Here is a 15,737-nt window from a genome sequence, read left to right as displayed (position 1 = left end):
TGCAGATATTGAGGGTGTGTGTTTGTGCGTATGCTGTGAGTGCTTGTTTATGTTAGAATGTCAGATGCAAATTACTCTGATTTTAAAAACTGACTGCAGCTGTAGGGGTTGAGACCTGTTTGGTCCAATATAACACTTAGATATTTCACAGCTTGAACATGCCAAGAAAGTGGCTAGAATCTCATCCCAGCATGGATGAATATGGGTGAAGACGGACTATTTTGGAATACATCTGCATAGTAAATTAAACCTGAGTGGATTATAATATGAGAAGCCAGTAGTAAACTGTGTGTCTATGTGTGGCCACTGGGGGTTGGGTAAGAGCAGCTGTCACACCCCCCCCCCCCCACACACATCAATATCTCTTATTATCTGTATTTCTTGAAACTGCACTGTTGGTTAGGGGTTCATAAGTAAGCATTTCACTGTGACGAATAAAATTTGATTTTGATTTGATTTGAAACCTTGATTAAGTAGGTATAATGGTACTGCTCATATCCATGTCAATTATGGATTTGCACTTCAGCAAAAACATAATATCTATAAATTATAACTAACATGGACACTAAGATAATAATATTGTAAAAGGGAAGAACATATTTCACTGTTTGTATACAGTAGTAGAGCTGTCCCGGAGTACACAGCTTTCATGTAATTGTCAAAGGAAATGTGTTGCAAAAGTATTAGTAGTACTATAGTTATAACAAAACCTCTTGAAGAAATGGATGATGATTACTTCAGGGTCAGCCTTTTCATGCTTCTACATATAAACATGTCTGTCTGGAAGACCTCCAGTTTAAATATTTACTGGTAGTTAGAAAAGCTAACTACTTTTCCAAGAAGGCTTGTGTCTCTCTCCTCTCTCCTTCGCTCTAATTTTTGTCCACATTCCACCAACTTCTCTCCCAAGCTATAAATATCTGCCTGTGTCAGATTGGACCGGAGCGAGGGAAAACTTAGTGGCTGTACAGAAAGAGAAAAAGATGGGGGAAGTAAGGATAGATAGATTGGGGGAGCGAGCTGTGGGGGGTGATTTTAAATGAAACCAGGAGCGTTGTGTGACCTGTGAGTGGGGGCACAGGGGGGAGGGGGAGTGTGTGTGTGAATCTATGCAAGTTGTTGTTCCGCCTGCGATTTGGACGGATTTGGAATTTGGGCCGCAGACCAGGAATTTGCATCCTGGGGGGTCAGGGAGGGGGGGTCAGTGGGAGGGTGGAGGATGGCAGTGCAGGGGGCCAGAGGGGGGGTAGGAATGGGCTGTCCCTCTTTCCTCTCTGCCTCTTTCCTTCTCTCTCTTTCTCGCCCTCCCCTGCATGCATTCAGCTGCTCCAGCTGTCGATCTGCCCACTCACTCTCTCAGGGCCATAGAGGCAGGAGCAGGACAGATAGAGGGACCACTTCTGCTCTCCACACTCCCACCACATCAGGGACCACCACCGCCAGGGGACTAGAACAGCACTACACGGACTCAAACCAGGGACCTGAAGATAACAGGAAGAAGACGAATTCACACAAAGGAAGAAGACTTGCCTGTGAGTTCACCATGTTTCACAATGACTTTGTGTGTGCACGGGTTTGAAAGAGAGAGAGGGAGCGGGTGTGTCTATGAGAGCCTTTGTGATTGTGAGAGAGAGATTAACCAAGTGCGTGAGTGTATTACATCACAAAGAAAAACGTGCCTCTTACCCTCTGCTCCTGGAGGGGGAGGACACGTCACAGCCACACCATTGCTTTCCACTCAACCTCCACGGCTACAGTTGGATCCTTACAAGAGCTGAGGTGGCAAGGCCCTGTGTGTACGTGAGTGCGAGGGAGAGAGAGAGAGGGAGAGAGGGAGAGAGGGAGAGGAAGGGACAGAGAGCATGTGTAAGAGAGTAGTTGTAAATGGAAATGTATTGCAAAACTCTTGTACAGATCCAACTACTATTTCACAACTATGTAATGTCACAATCGCAAAGTCTACAAATATCTCCTGCGAACTTGATTCATGAAATGCCTGCCAGACATGGTCAGCTTGGATGAAACCCTAAGTACAGGATTTGTTTGCTGGAAAGACTTGTTTTAGTGTGAGGAGGAGCAGACAGGCCTACGTTACCATATGGACACACCAAGGGACAACCACAAACTAGAGAGACAGGTGCCACCCAATGGCATTAAACACTCTTAACACACCCTCCCTCCCATACACACACACATTACATCACAGGGCAGGACACGGCCTTCTTATTCCTTTACAGACCACTTCTGTGCAGAGCAGGGCACCATTTTCTCACTGTGTTTATGTACTCTTAATTACTAACATTTGACAGAAATAATTCTGTGTTCATAGGCCAAAATTAGTAGTAAGGCTGGTCTGACTAGAGTGATTCAGGAGAGAGCACAGAGGCACGGCGAGTAGGGTCAACTATTAAAATACCAAACTCCCCCTTGGCACACGTCATCTCATCTAGTTACTACAGCATATCATCAGTATTCACATCCCTTGGATTTTTCCACATTTTGTTGTGTGACAAAGTGGGATTGAAATGGATTTAGTTGGGATTTTTTTTCCATCTTCACAAAATACTCCATAATGTCAAAGTGAAAAGAAAACTACAAATGTAAAAAATAAATAAAAAAAAGGAATAACTAAAATGTAGTTGTTGAAAAAGTATTCAGTAAAATTTGGAGTAACAAATCACATAAGTTACATGGACTCACTCTGTGTGCAATAATAGGGGTTGACATGATTTTTAAATGATTAAGCATGCCTCTGCCCCCATACATACAACATCTTTAAGGTCCCTCAGTCAAGTATTGAATTTCGAGCACAGATTCAAGTACAAAGACCAGGGAGCATTTCGAAAGCATCATTAAGAAGGGCAGTGATTGGTAGATGGGTAACAATAACAAATCAGACATTGAATATCTCTTAAAGCATGGTCATGTTAATAATTATGCTGTGGATGATGTATTAAACCACCCAGACACCTCAAAGATACAGTCGTCCTCCTGAACTGAGCTGCAGTACAGGGATGTTACCATGAGGCCATTGGGGATTTTAAAACAGCTACAGAGTTCAATGGCTGTGATGGGAGGAAACTGAGGATGGATCAACAGCATTGTAGGGACTCCACAATAATGACCTAAATGACAGAGTGAAAAGAAGAGTACAAATATACTAAACATTCCAAAACATGCATCTTGTATGGAACAAGGCACTAAAGTAATACTGCAACAACAACAAAAACACGACAAAGGAATACACTTTTTGGCCTAAATGCAAAGCCTTATGTTTAGGGTAAATCCAACACAACACATCACTGAGTAACTGCCTCCTTATTTTCAAGCTTGGTGGTGGCTGCATCATGGTATGGGTATGCTTTACGTTGGCAAAGACTGGGTAGTTTTTCACGATGAAAAGAAACAGGAAAATCCTAGAGGAAAACCTGCTTCAGTCTGCTTTCCACCAGACGCTGGAAGATTAATTCACCATTCAGCAGGACAATAACCTAAAACACAAGGCAAAATTGCTTACCAAGAAGACAATGAATGTTCCTGAGTTGCCAACTTACAGTTTTGACTTAAATCTGCATGAACATCTATGGCAAGACTTGAAAATTGCTGTCTAGCCACGATCCCCAACATCTTGACACATTTTGAAAACATTAATGTGCAAATGGGCAGCACCCACTCGTAGCACGCGCTCCAGCAGGTATATCTCACTGGTCACCCTCAACGGCAATTCATCCTTTGGCCGCCTTTGCTTCCAGTTCTCTGCTGCCATTGACTGGAACGAACTGCAAAAATCACTGAAGCTGGAGACTCATATCTCCCTCACTAGCTTTAAGCGCCAGCTGTCAGAGCAGCTCACAGATCACTGCACTGGTACATAGCCAATCTGTAAACAGCCCATCCAACTACCTCATCCCCATACTGTATTTATTTATCTTGCTCCTTTGCACCCCAGTATCTCTACTTGCACATTCATCTTCTGCACATCTACCATTCCAGTGTTTAATTGCCATATTATAATTACTTCGCCACCATGGCCTATTTATTTCCTTACTCCCTTATCTTACCTCATTTGTACTCACTGTATATAGACTTTTCCCCCCTTTTTTCCCCTACTGTATTATTGACTGTATGTTTTGTTTATTTCATGTGTAACTCTGTGCTGTTGTATATATCGAACTGCTATGCTTCATCTTGGCCAGGTCGCAGTTGCAAATGAGAACTTGTTCTCAACTAGCCTACCTGGTTAAATAAATGTGAAATAAAAACTATTGCACAATCCAGGTGTGCAAAGCTCTTAGAGACTTACCTAAGGAGACTTACAGCTGTAATCACAACCAAAGGTGTTTCTAACCTGTGTAGACTTTTTCTTTCACTTTGACATTACAGAGTATTTTTGTGGAGACCAATGTGAAAAAATCCAAGAGGGGTAAACACATGATACCCACTGTATCACTTTGGCCCAGCCAGCTCTCCATGCCTGGCTCCCACTAGCTTCCCTCTCCATCTGACTACAGCCCTGTGCCCATTGGGAACTGTTATGTTTGATGTTTTTTCTGTAGTTCTACTGTCCGGCAATATGAGAGAAATCTCACACCACAGGAGTTTACTGGTATAACATATAAGAGTTTCTGGCCCGCAAGGTGGCAGGTTCAGTGCAGCGAGGGGAACCGAGCACAGCATGAGCCCACCGGGCCACCGTGCTAGAGAGAGAGCAGCTCCATGCACAACAGAGCAGAACGGATCAAAGCCGGCTAGATATACACATCACAAGACCCGACCGTCTCTGGTTGGGTCTCCCACCGGTGTGTGCGTGTGTAGATGCGTGTGTATAGTCTATGTGTGTTTGTGTATGTTGCTCTGTGTGTGTATACCTGTGTGTGTGGTCTCGCTGGGTGTTCTGTCTAGTCCCCATGAAGTCATTTCTTTATGACCCTGCTGTTATTTTGCTTGGTCATTCTGCTGACAGTGTGGATTCAAGGAGAGGGGTGCCCCCTGTTGCAGGAGTTAACAGACTACTGATGCCAGCACAGGAGGTTGGTGGCACCTTAATTGGGGAGGACGGGCTTGTGGTAATGGTTGGAACGGAATATGGTTTCCCATGTGTTTGATGCCATTCCATTCGCTCCGTTCCAGCCATTATTATGAGCAGTCCTCCCCTCAGCAGTCTCCACTGGATGCCAGTAATATAAGGAATGCACCTGGACCAAGTAAAGACAGCATCTGTATCAACATCATCTGTCCTCCAAGAGTTGCAGAATTTCCTCTTCAATCCAAGTAAATACAGGGCCATATAATTACTGTATTTCTGTGAACAATGTGTACTGCTGTACATGGTAGACCATGCTACACTGGTAAATGTCAAGTGTAGCGTTGTTCACCAACACCTGTTGTAACCAGAATCACAAACAATGGAAAGACCAGTGGTTGGCGTGTGGAGGACTGTCAGAGTGATGGACCATCCTCCCACTCAGAGACCAGAGGCTGTAGGATTGGCAGCAGCTGTCCTACATGAACCATGTGGGGGCTTTCCCAAAACCTGATACTCTGAGAAACACCGTGATGGCAGGGTATCCCTACTGGGAACTGCAGCCCACATCCTTGCCACGGGCATTCCAGAGGTCCAACCACCACTTGGTGCTCACTGGTCAGCGGCGGAAGCGCAGCACCTACCCACGTCTGCCTGCTGCTCACAGGTCTGGGTGACTGAGTTACTGGACTCTCAACTGGCGGACAGTTTGTTTTTTTGGTGGTTTTAGGTCAGATTTATCCCGCGCTATAAGAGAACCACAGTACCAAAGCGGATTTTGACGTGTCCTCATATTGTGGCTGTATAAGTGTTCAGCAGTACAGTGTGTGTCCAGGGGTACAGTGTGTGTCCAGGGGTACAGTGTGTGTCCAGGGGTACAGTGTGTGTCCAGGGGTACAGTGTGTGTCCAGGGGTACAGTGTGTGTCCAGGGGTACAGTGTGTGTCCAGGGGTACAGTGTGTGTCCAGCAGTACAGTGTGTGTCCAGGGGTACAGTGTGTGTCCAGGGGTACAGTGTGTGTCCAGGGGTACAGTGTGTGTCCAGCAGTACAGTGTGTGTCCAGGGGTACAGTGTGTGTCCAGCAGTACAGTGTGTGTTCAGCAGTACAGTGTGTGTCCAGGGGTACAGTGTGTGTCCTGCGGTACAGTGTGTGTCCTGCGGTACAGTGTGTGTCCAGGGGTACAGTGTGTGTCCAGGGGTACAGTGTGTGTCCAGGGGTACAGTGTGTGTCCAGGGGTACAGTGTGTGTCCAGGGGTACAGTGTGTGTCCAAGGGTACAGTGTGTGTTCAGCGGTACAGTGTGTGTCCAAGGGTACAGTGTGTGTCCAGGGGTACAGTGTGTGTCCAGGGGTACAGTGTGTGTCCAGGGGTACAGTGTGTGTCCAAGGGTACAGTGTGTGTCCAAGGGTACAGTGTGTGTCCAAGGGTACAGTGTGTGTCCAAGGGTACAGTGTGTGTCCAAGGGTACAGTGTGTGTCCAAGGGTACAGTGTGTGTCCAAGGATACAGTGTGTGTCCAGGGTTACAGTGTGTGTCCAGGGGTACAGTGTGTGTCCAGGGGTACAGTGTGTTTCCAGGGGTACAGTGTGTGTCCAGCAGTACAGTGTGTGTCCAGAGGTACAGTGTGTTCAGGGGTACAGTGTGTGTCCAGGGGTACAGTGTGTGTTCAGCAGTACAGTGTGTGTCCAGGGGTACAGTGTGTGTCCAGGGGTACAGTGTGTGTCCAGGGGTACAATGTGTGTCCAGGGGTACAGTGTGTGTCCAGGGGTACAGTGTGTGTCCAGGGGTACAGTGTGTGTATACTCATGCATACGATGCAGACCTATTGAAGACGATATGATGCAAGGTCCACTAAAACCTCACTTTTGGGAGTGTTTGAAAGATTGTGAAATTGTGACAGGTGCACTGACTGTGTATATAGTTGTCCTGGGAACTCAGTTGAACATTTGTTTTGGTGCTTGAGAAGGAAGGGTAGGCTACATTTGAACTATGATGTAAGACAGTTAGCATGTTTGTGTGGGTACACACGTTGCTCTGTGGCTTCTTGCTTGGCCTCCCTGAGGTTAGTGTGTGTGTGTGTGTGTGTGTGTGTGTGCGTGCGTGCGTGTGTGTGTGTGTGTGCGTGCGTGCGTGCGTGCATGAGGGCGCGACAAGTGGTTGAGTATTACAGCATACAAAAGTCTCACCATTGTGTGTGCGTGCGTGTGTGCATGCGTGTAAGGAAAGCAATGATTATAACTTTCCTCATATATTATTTTGCCTGGAGCAAATTCTAACTGACGGTTTTTGCACGAACAACGGTTACTCAGAGATGTTTTATTGCTTTCTCTTGGTTTGTTTTTTTTGTCTGAGGGAGCTGGAATAGAGGATTTATTTGTCTAGGTACAGGGTCTACTTTAACAGTTGTGCTTCCACTCTCCAAGAACATTAAATGGAGGATGGTTGGTCAGAAAAAGCAGCGTGGTCCTGTCTGCATGCTTCTCCGACACCATATGCAGTACTTCGAAGAATAACACACTAGCCATGATGATGAACGATGTCAGACTCAGAGGCAGACAATAATGGATTCTGCGGTACTAGACAGCGACGGTGATTTAGATGGATGACCAGAGCAGAAATCTGTGTCGGAGCTTGCGGCGTCTGGGGAAACGGAAAGTATTGTCTTGAAATTGATAGACAATACCCTGAGATGTAGGCGCTGTGTTTAATGGCTCACTTTGGTATACTGTAGGTTTGTTGTGTGAGCGTTTGTGTGTGCAGTTACAGTGGGCCTGTCTGGGGAAACGGAGGGCTGTCTATGAAGAGCTAACATGAAAGGATTTCCACACGGTTGACTTGATTATTTTCAGCTGATGGATGGAATGCGTCGTTATATTGACCTTTCGCCAGGAGGGGGAGACGGGCTTCCTCTCCGTCATACTGGCGGGGATTTGGGGGGAACGTGTTCGATTAACAAATAATGACCGACGTCTGAGTCATAAGGGAGTTGTGTGTGTTGACTTCTGTTCTGAGCCTGGCTTCAGAAAAGTGTTAGATGTCAACACACAGCCAGAGTGTTATGTTTTTCTAATTAAGTGGATGAATTGAAAGCTGTTCCAACCTAGGTTGTTAATTAACTCCCTCTCTTCTCAACCCAGGTTAATGAGTCTCCTAAGTAACTCTCTCCCCTCCCTCCCTCCCTCCCTCCCTCTCCCCCCAGATACCGCTGCGCTGCTCTGAGCACCACAACAACCCGGCAGTTTCTCTCGTCCTGACCGGAGGCACCGCTACCTGTGTGACCCGCTGGCTGTGCCAGGGTGTGTGTTTACGTGTGTGATCCGGTCCTATCTGCCAGTCAGTCCGTGAGCATGCAGGGCGTGTGTGCGGCGATCCTGTGTGTGTCTGTGTTCCTCCGCAGTGCTATTTCACAGCCACCTACAGAAAGTGACACCTACACGGTAAGGATGGGTATTCCAGGACTCTTTTTCTCTCCCTCCCTCCTCTCCTTCTATCTTGTCTTCCCCGCCCACCATACACCAGACTGATAATTTGACCCCTTTTGTACTGCAGCTGCTCCTCTCTTTCCTGTTGACCTCCGCTGTACTCTGGAGTCCTGCTGTGTCTTTTCCCCCTCTGTGCCTATGACTAGGTACCCTCCTGTTAATGTGACACAGCCATTATTTAAAATGTACCTAATAGCTTCAAATGAAAGGTCATTTGGATTGTTCAGTGCATATGACTCTCTCGCTCTCTGTCTCATGCCATCTGTAGGAATGCACAGATGGGTATCAATGGGATCCTCAGACTCAGCACTGCAAAGGTAATGGCTCTCGATTATCCTCATGTCCCCATCTCCTCTCTTCCCTCCATCAGTTGTAAGCAACGAGTGAGAGCATTACAACTTGCAACCAGTCCTGTCTTTTCAGTCCTTTTCCTTCTCCCCCGACAGACATAAACGAGTGTGAGACCATTCCGGAGGCCTGTAAGGGGGAGATGAAGTGCTTCAACCACTACGGGGGCTACCTGTGCCTCCCCCGCTCTGCCTCAGTCATCCCAGCTCCAGACCCCCCCAGCCAGCCTGGGACCAACCTGGAGAGCACCGCCAGAGAGCCCTTCAACCCCTGTCCTCTGGGCTATGAGCCCCAGGGAGACAGCTGTGTGGGTGAGAGAGTAGGGAGGGAGGGGGGGTAGACAGGTGGCTGCAAGGGACTGGATAAGGTGTGCGTGCCTTGTTTGTGATTGGGCAATAAGCATGTAGTCTGAATGAGTGCAGACTAGTGTGGGACAGGTGGTTGTATCAAGCGTGTGTTTGGGGAGTTTGTGGAGTTTGTGTGGGTGTGTGTGAGTATTTGTCGGTGGGGGGTGGATAGCTGGTACTGGAATGTGGAGATTTCACATGAGGACAGCTGCTCTTAGTTTTAGAGGACGGAGAGTGTTGAGAGGAGTGGTGTGAAGTACTTTAGTCAAAATACTTTGAAGTACTACTTAAGTACTTTTTGGGGGTATCTGTACTTTACTTTATTATTTATATTTTTGGGAACGTTTACTTCACTACATTCCTAAAGACAATAATGTACTTTTTACTCCATACATTTTCCCTGACACCCGAAAGTACTCGTTACATTTTGACAGGAAAATGGTCCAATTCACACACTTATCAAGAGAACATCCCTGGGCATCCCTACTGCCTCTGCCCTGGCGGACTCACTAAACACAAATGCTTCGTTTGTAAATTATGTCTTGTAGTGTGCCCCTGGCTATCCATCAATAAAAAAAACATTCAAGAAAATTGTACTGTTTGGTTTGCTTAATATAAGGAATTTGAAATGATTTATACATTTACTTTTGATACTTAAGTATATTTAAAAACAAATACTTTTAGACTTTTACTCAAGTAGTATTTTACTGGGTGACTTTCAGTTTTACTTGAGTCCTTTTCTATTAAGGTATCTTTACTTTTACTCAAGTATGACAATTGAGTACTTTTTCCACCACTGGTTGAGAGAGCTGCTTGTCCTGTTGTTCTTGGAGTCTGGGTGATAGGGGTTGTTGATGGGGAATGCATGAGACAGGAATAATGATTGAACAAAATGGGGCAGCTGTTGGTGCCTCAACCGTATTAACATCCATATGACTAAATACATTGTGTTGTTTTACCATATCTCACACACAGATGTGAATGAGTGTGAGAGAGATGAACACGACTGCCAGCCCAGCCAGCAGTGCATCAACACACCGGGAGCCTTTACCTGCCAGTGTCCTGAGGGTTACCGTAAGGTTGGCACCGAGTGCATCGGTAAGACAGCCAATAGAACTCCCACTAATCAGCCTAACCACTGGCCTGAGAGACAACCAATAGGACGCCCACTAACCAGAATAACCACTGGCCTGAGAGACAACCAATAGGACGCCCATTAACCAGCCTAACCACTGGCCTGAGAGACAACCAATAGGACGCCCATTAACCAGCCTAACCACTGGCCTGAGAGACAACCAATAGGACGCCCATTAACCAGCCTAACCACTGGCCTGAGAGACAGCCAATAGGACGCCCATTAACCAGCCTAACCACTGGCCTGAGAGACAGCCAATAGGACGCCCATTAACCAGCCTAACCACTGGCCTGAGAGACAACCAATAGGACTCCCACTAACGAGCCTAACCACTGGCCTGAGAGACAACCAATAGGACTCCCACTAACGAGCCTAACCACTGGCCTGAGAGACAACCAATAGGACGCCCATTAACCAGCCTAACCATTGGCCTGAGAGACAACCAATAGGACGCCCATTAACCAGCCTAACCACTGGCCTGAGAGACAACCAATAGGACGCCCATTAACTAGCCTAACCATTGGCCTGAGAGACAACCAATAGGACTCCCACTAACCAGCCTAACCACTGGCCTGAGAGACAACCAATAGGACGCCCACTAACGAGCCTAACCACTGGCCTGACAGACAACCAATAGGATGCCCATTAACCAGCCTAACCACTGGCCTGAGAGACAACCAATAGGATGCCCATTAACCAGCCTAACCACTGGCCTGAGAGACAACCAATAGGACGCCCATTAACCAGCCTAACCACTGGCCTGAGAGACAACCAATAGGACGCCCATTAACCAGCCTAACCACTAGCCTGAGTCGCACCAACTCACTGTTTGCGGTCTCACCTCATGGTTTTGGTTAAGCTTAGCCATTGTAGCATGTTATTTGACCTCTATTTAACCAGAAAGGTCATTTAGTTTATTCACAATTAATATGTTAATATGTTTTGTCACATACACCGTATAGGTCAACTTCTCCTTAGTCATTGTAGCATGTTATTTGACCTCTATTTAACCAGGAAAGCCACTTGAGTCAAAGTCTCCTTCACCATAACGACCTGGTTGGTCAACTCAATCTCCACCTTCTCTCTGGAACTGTTTCTGAATGCTCTCCTTCCATCTGGGTTGTCAGACATTGACGAGTGCAGATACAGGTACTGTCAGCATCGCTGTGTCAACGTCCCCGGCTCCTTCTCCTGTCAGTGTGAACCAGGCTTCCAGCTGGCCGGCAACAACCGCTCCTGTATTGGTAAGGCGTGGTCAGATATACACACACCCACATACAGAGAGTCCCAGGCTATCCAGACTGATGTTAGAAAATATATTGACTGATATACTGATAGACTTCTCCCTCTCCTCCTCCTTCCAGATGTGAATGAGTGTGACATGGGCGCCCCCTGTCAGCAGCGGTGTTATAACACCTACGGTACCTTCCTCTGTCGCTGTGACCAGGGCTACGAGCTTGGGCCTGATGGCTTTGCCTGCAATGGTGAGAGGATACGTCTGTCTGTCTGTCTGTCTGTCTCTATACTGTCATTAAAGTAGCAGTGCTTTGATCTGAAAAGAAAAGCTACTCTTTCTTTCTTGCATTTATTAAAAGCTTTCCTTCTGTTTCTTGGTTAAAACAGCTGTGCTATGATCGTAAACGTTGTTCCCCTCCCTCTCCCTCCATCGCTCTGCAGACATAGACGAGTGCAGCTACTCTAGTTACCTGTGTCAGTTCCAGTGTGTCAATGAGCCCGGGAAGTTCTCCTGTCAGTGCCCAGAAGGCTACCAGCTGCTGGGCACTCGACTATGCCAGGGTAAGCACCCTCTCCATCTGTTCTCCTTCTTAATGTTTTTCTGAACACCTTTCCCCATCCTTCACTGTCAGCTAACTGTGCCTGTGTGTTATTTCGTTGTCCTCGTTGTTAGTGGACGATAAAGTATTCTAATTGATTCGATTCATTTCAATTCTCTCTTTCTCCGGCCCTCATTCGATCCCTCTCCTCCCCAGATATAAACGAGTGTGAGACCGGAGAGCACCAATGTACTGAAGGACAGACATGTGTGAATATCCACGGTGCCAGTCAGTGTGTGGACACCAACCGTTGCCAGAGCCCTTACGTCCAAGTATCTGACAAGTGAGTGAACATTTATTAAAACATGGGTACACACACACACACCATTTTCCCATTATCAAACTATGCCCTGGTCACAAATCTCAACATATCATCAACTTCTGTATGGAGCATAGCTCACATTATTTTGAAGATTGCGCCAATTGCTTTTTCCATATTTCTTTCCAATTCTGTGATCTTTTCAGTTGAACATGTTCCAGTCCAATTAGAATGCTGTTAGAAGATTGAAACCAGTCTTACATTGATAACAGGTGTGGACAGTAGTTCATTTCCCCCAGCATTTTTTGGCTGTATGAAAACTGCTTCAGAAAATCTCTTGGGGAAATGGCCACTGTTCAAATACAGTTGAATGTAATCCATCTTGGTTTGAGGATAGTTCACCATGCTCCTTCATATTGCAATATACCCCTCTAGTGGTTGAGTTATCAACTACTCTTTTTAATATTGTATCTACACATGCAGGCTGGTCTCATAGACTAGACATAACATAGTAAACAAAAATATGGGACACTCAAATTAGTATGTTATGTTTGGTATGGTATGGTTACATACCAAGGCAAAAACGAAAGGACGCGAATGTCAAGCAACCCAAAGGTTGTGTGTTCGAATCTCATCAAGGACTACTTCAGCATTTTATGCTAATTATCCATTTTCCAACTACTTAACTACTTTTTAGCTACTTTGCAACTACTTAGCATGTTAGCTACACCATAACCTTAACCCCTAAACCTAACACCTAGTCTAACGTTAGCCACAGCTAATTGTAATTCATAACATATCATACTAATTGTAATTCGTAACATATATGAAATGAATGATGGACATCCACAAATTAATACATAACATACCAAACGTCACATATCCTAATTTGAGCGTCCCGCATTTTAGTTTACTATGTTACATCTACCCATGGGTCCAGGTTGCAGACAAGCATGATAATATCACAGGACGTAATCTATATTTAATATTTAGTGATGAATATCAAATATTATGTTTTAATATAAAATGAAACAGAATCAAAAGTACCACATCAAGTCATCTCGTTTATGAGGTCAAATTTCAGGAAATGATGCTTTATGCAACATGACTGCCACTATGGCACAACTCATATATCTCCCCAGAGGACTAAAACCTGCGATTTTTCCCCTAGTCGCTGTGTCTGTCCTGTGACCAAGCCGGCCTGTCGAGACCTACCCTTCTCTATCGTCCAGCGCTACATGAGCATCACGTCAGAGCGCTCCGTCCCGTCAGACATCTTCCAGATACAGGCCACCAGCGTCTACCCCGGAGCCTACAACACCTTCCGTATCCGCTCTGGAGACCACGACGGAGACTTCTACATCAGAGTGAGCACAGCCATAGTGTAACAGCCCCTGTACAGCACCAGCCTGGGTCACCCTCCCATCCACCTTGTCAATATATGACGATAGACTTGTGAATGTATGATGACAGAGGAGGCCAAGAAACATATTATATTGCATTGAGTTTTGAGACATTGCATCATAACAGGACTTAGTAAGACACGTTTGCTTGACTTTTAGACTAGGATTGTACGACGGACCCTGACTAACCTCACCATCATCTCTGTGTCTCTCTCAGCAAATCAACAACATCAGCGCCATGCTGGTTTTAGCCCGGGCCGTGACGGGGCCCCAGGAGTACACACTGGACCTAGAGATGGTGTCAGTCAACCCCCTCCTGAGCTACCAGACCAGCTCGGCTCTGCGACTTTCAATCTACGTAGGGCCTTATGCATTCTAGAGGGAGGACAGAAAGTCAGAGACAGAGAGGGGGAGACACACAGTAGAGATACAAGAGAGGAGAAATAGGACACACAGAACAATCTAGAATTGAAAGGGGTCATAAACAGAACAGTCAGATACTGTGACATGATGTCAGACGTTTGTTAGCTTCTCCTATTTCATGACCTGCAAAGGAAACACACAACTCAAATCACAACCCTCTGGGAAAGCTGAGATAGAGTGAGGTAAAGAGACATTTCTAAAAATGAATACTTTATGGATAACGTGTGACTGACAAACATCAATACGACGAAGTGAATTTTCCCCCGGCCCACACACCGTCCATTTTTGTTCCCTGCCTCTTAGCTGAAGTCTCCTGAAGTATATTTTTCGACTGCTCCACGCTGCTCATTTGTCACGGTCCTTTGAGCCGAATAGGGACAATTACCCTAGTAACCTTTAGTACAAACCCCTGTCATGTTTCAGAAACACCCTGCAATTGAAGATAAAGAACAACACGTTATTTCATCATTCTCATCCCGTCTCTGTCATTCTCTTGCTTTGAGCAGGCCCATTCTCACGCCTGTGTTTTCATGCTACTCTCATTCCTCAGCCTTTCAATCCTTATCGTCCATGGACACGACTCAATAACCACTCAGATCCAACCTCCTCATTCCACCCTGTCTCTCCTGCATCCATCTCTCGCCTAAATCATAGCTAGTATTAGTGCTGAAGCTCTCACTCACTCACTCATCATTTGTAGTTTTGTCACATTAATGATTTTGTTGTAATTTTGGCCCAGGAAGCTGATACAAAATAAAACGATATACATTTTAATCACGTGTTAACCATTGCCTTTTGTTCATATTGTTTAGCCATGTCACCCTCTTCCTTAATATAGTCCCATTTCTCTCCTACTTCTTCAACTCCTGTTTCTCCTTTTCCTCCAAACAGTATTTCCTCATTTCCCAGTGTGGTATGGTCATAGCTAGTCGACCTTTCTGAATGGAAACACCCCCCCCAGGTCCAGTATGCTCCAGTGTCAGTGGCGCTCTGTGTCTTTCCACAGCTGCAGAACAGATGCCTGGGCTTCTTGTGTGACAACCACTGAGAGAGGGCAGAAGGTATCGCTAGATATATCAGCACTTAAGACTCATTAGCCTTAATATGTGAGGCATAAGACAACCAGTGGCATAATGATCTAACACAGCCACTGTGTTCTCCCTCTCCCCTGGATGACTAAAGCCATATTCCTTGGGTAGTGATTCCTCTACAGTCCCACAAAAAAAACAGGGGAAAGCCCTAATTTCATTGTGTATCTCATCCGCTGCTGCTAGCTCCGCCCAGACAGCCTCCTCCTTACAACGCACGCACACCACACACTGCACACGCACACACACACACCTTCAATCTATCCTCACTCAAGGGTGATGACTCATACGCCGCGCAGTCTTACGCAATCAGCCCAGAGTGGAGTCTGTAGCCAGTACAGCCACAAGGTGGCATTGTGACACACAGATCTTTCTCCCAGGCTGAGACAGGAATA

General features: G+C 46.0%; 1 protein-coding gene across 1 annotated transcript; it reads left to right on the top strand.

Moving 5' to 3' along the window:
• Positions 1-169: 169 nt before the first annotated feature.
• LOC110504978 (EGF-containing fibulin-like extracellular matrix protein 2) lies at positions 170-15,028 on the top strand. The gene is made up of 11 exons (XM_021583894.3): positions 170-1,532; positions 8,222-8,459; positions 8,773-8,821; positions 8,951-9,163; positions 10,175-10,297; positions 11,462-11,578; positions 11,699-11,818; positions 12,012-12,131; positions 12,326-12,452; positions 13,600-13,795; positions 14,049-15,028. Exons 2-11 carry the CDS (start codon positions 8,370-8,372, stop codon positions 14,208-14,210), a joined length of 1,317 nt encoding a protein of 438 aa, XP_021439569.1. The 5' UTR covers positions 170-1,532; positions 8,222-8,369; the 3' UTR covers positions 14,211-15,028.
• The last annotated feature ends 709 nt before the right edge of the window (positions 15,029-15,737 follow it).

Source organism: Oncorhynchus mykiss, chromosome 25 (assembly GCF_057628025.1).
Source record: "Oncorhynchus mykiss isolate SJ-2025 chromosome 25, ASM5762802v1, whole genome shotgun sequence".
Lineage (NCBI taxonomy): Eukaryota > Metazoa > Chordata > Actinopteri > Salmoniformes > Salmonidae > Oncorhynchus > Oncorhynchus mykiss.
This window is presented reverse-complemented; position numbering and strand designations above follow the sequence as displayed.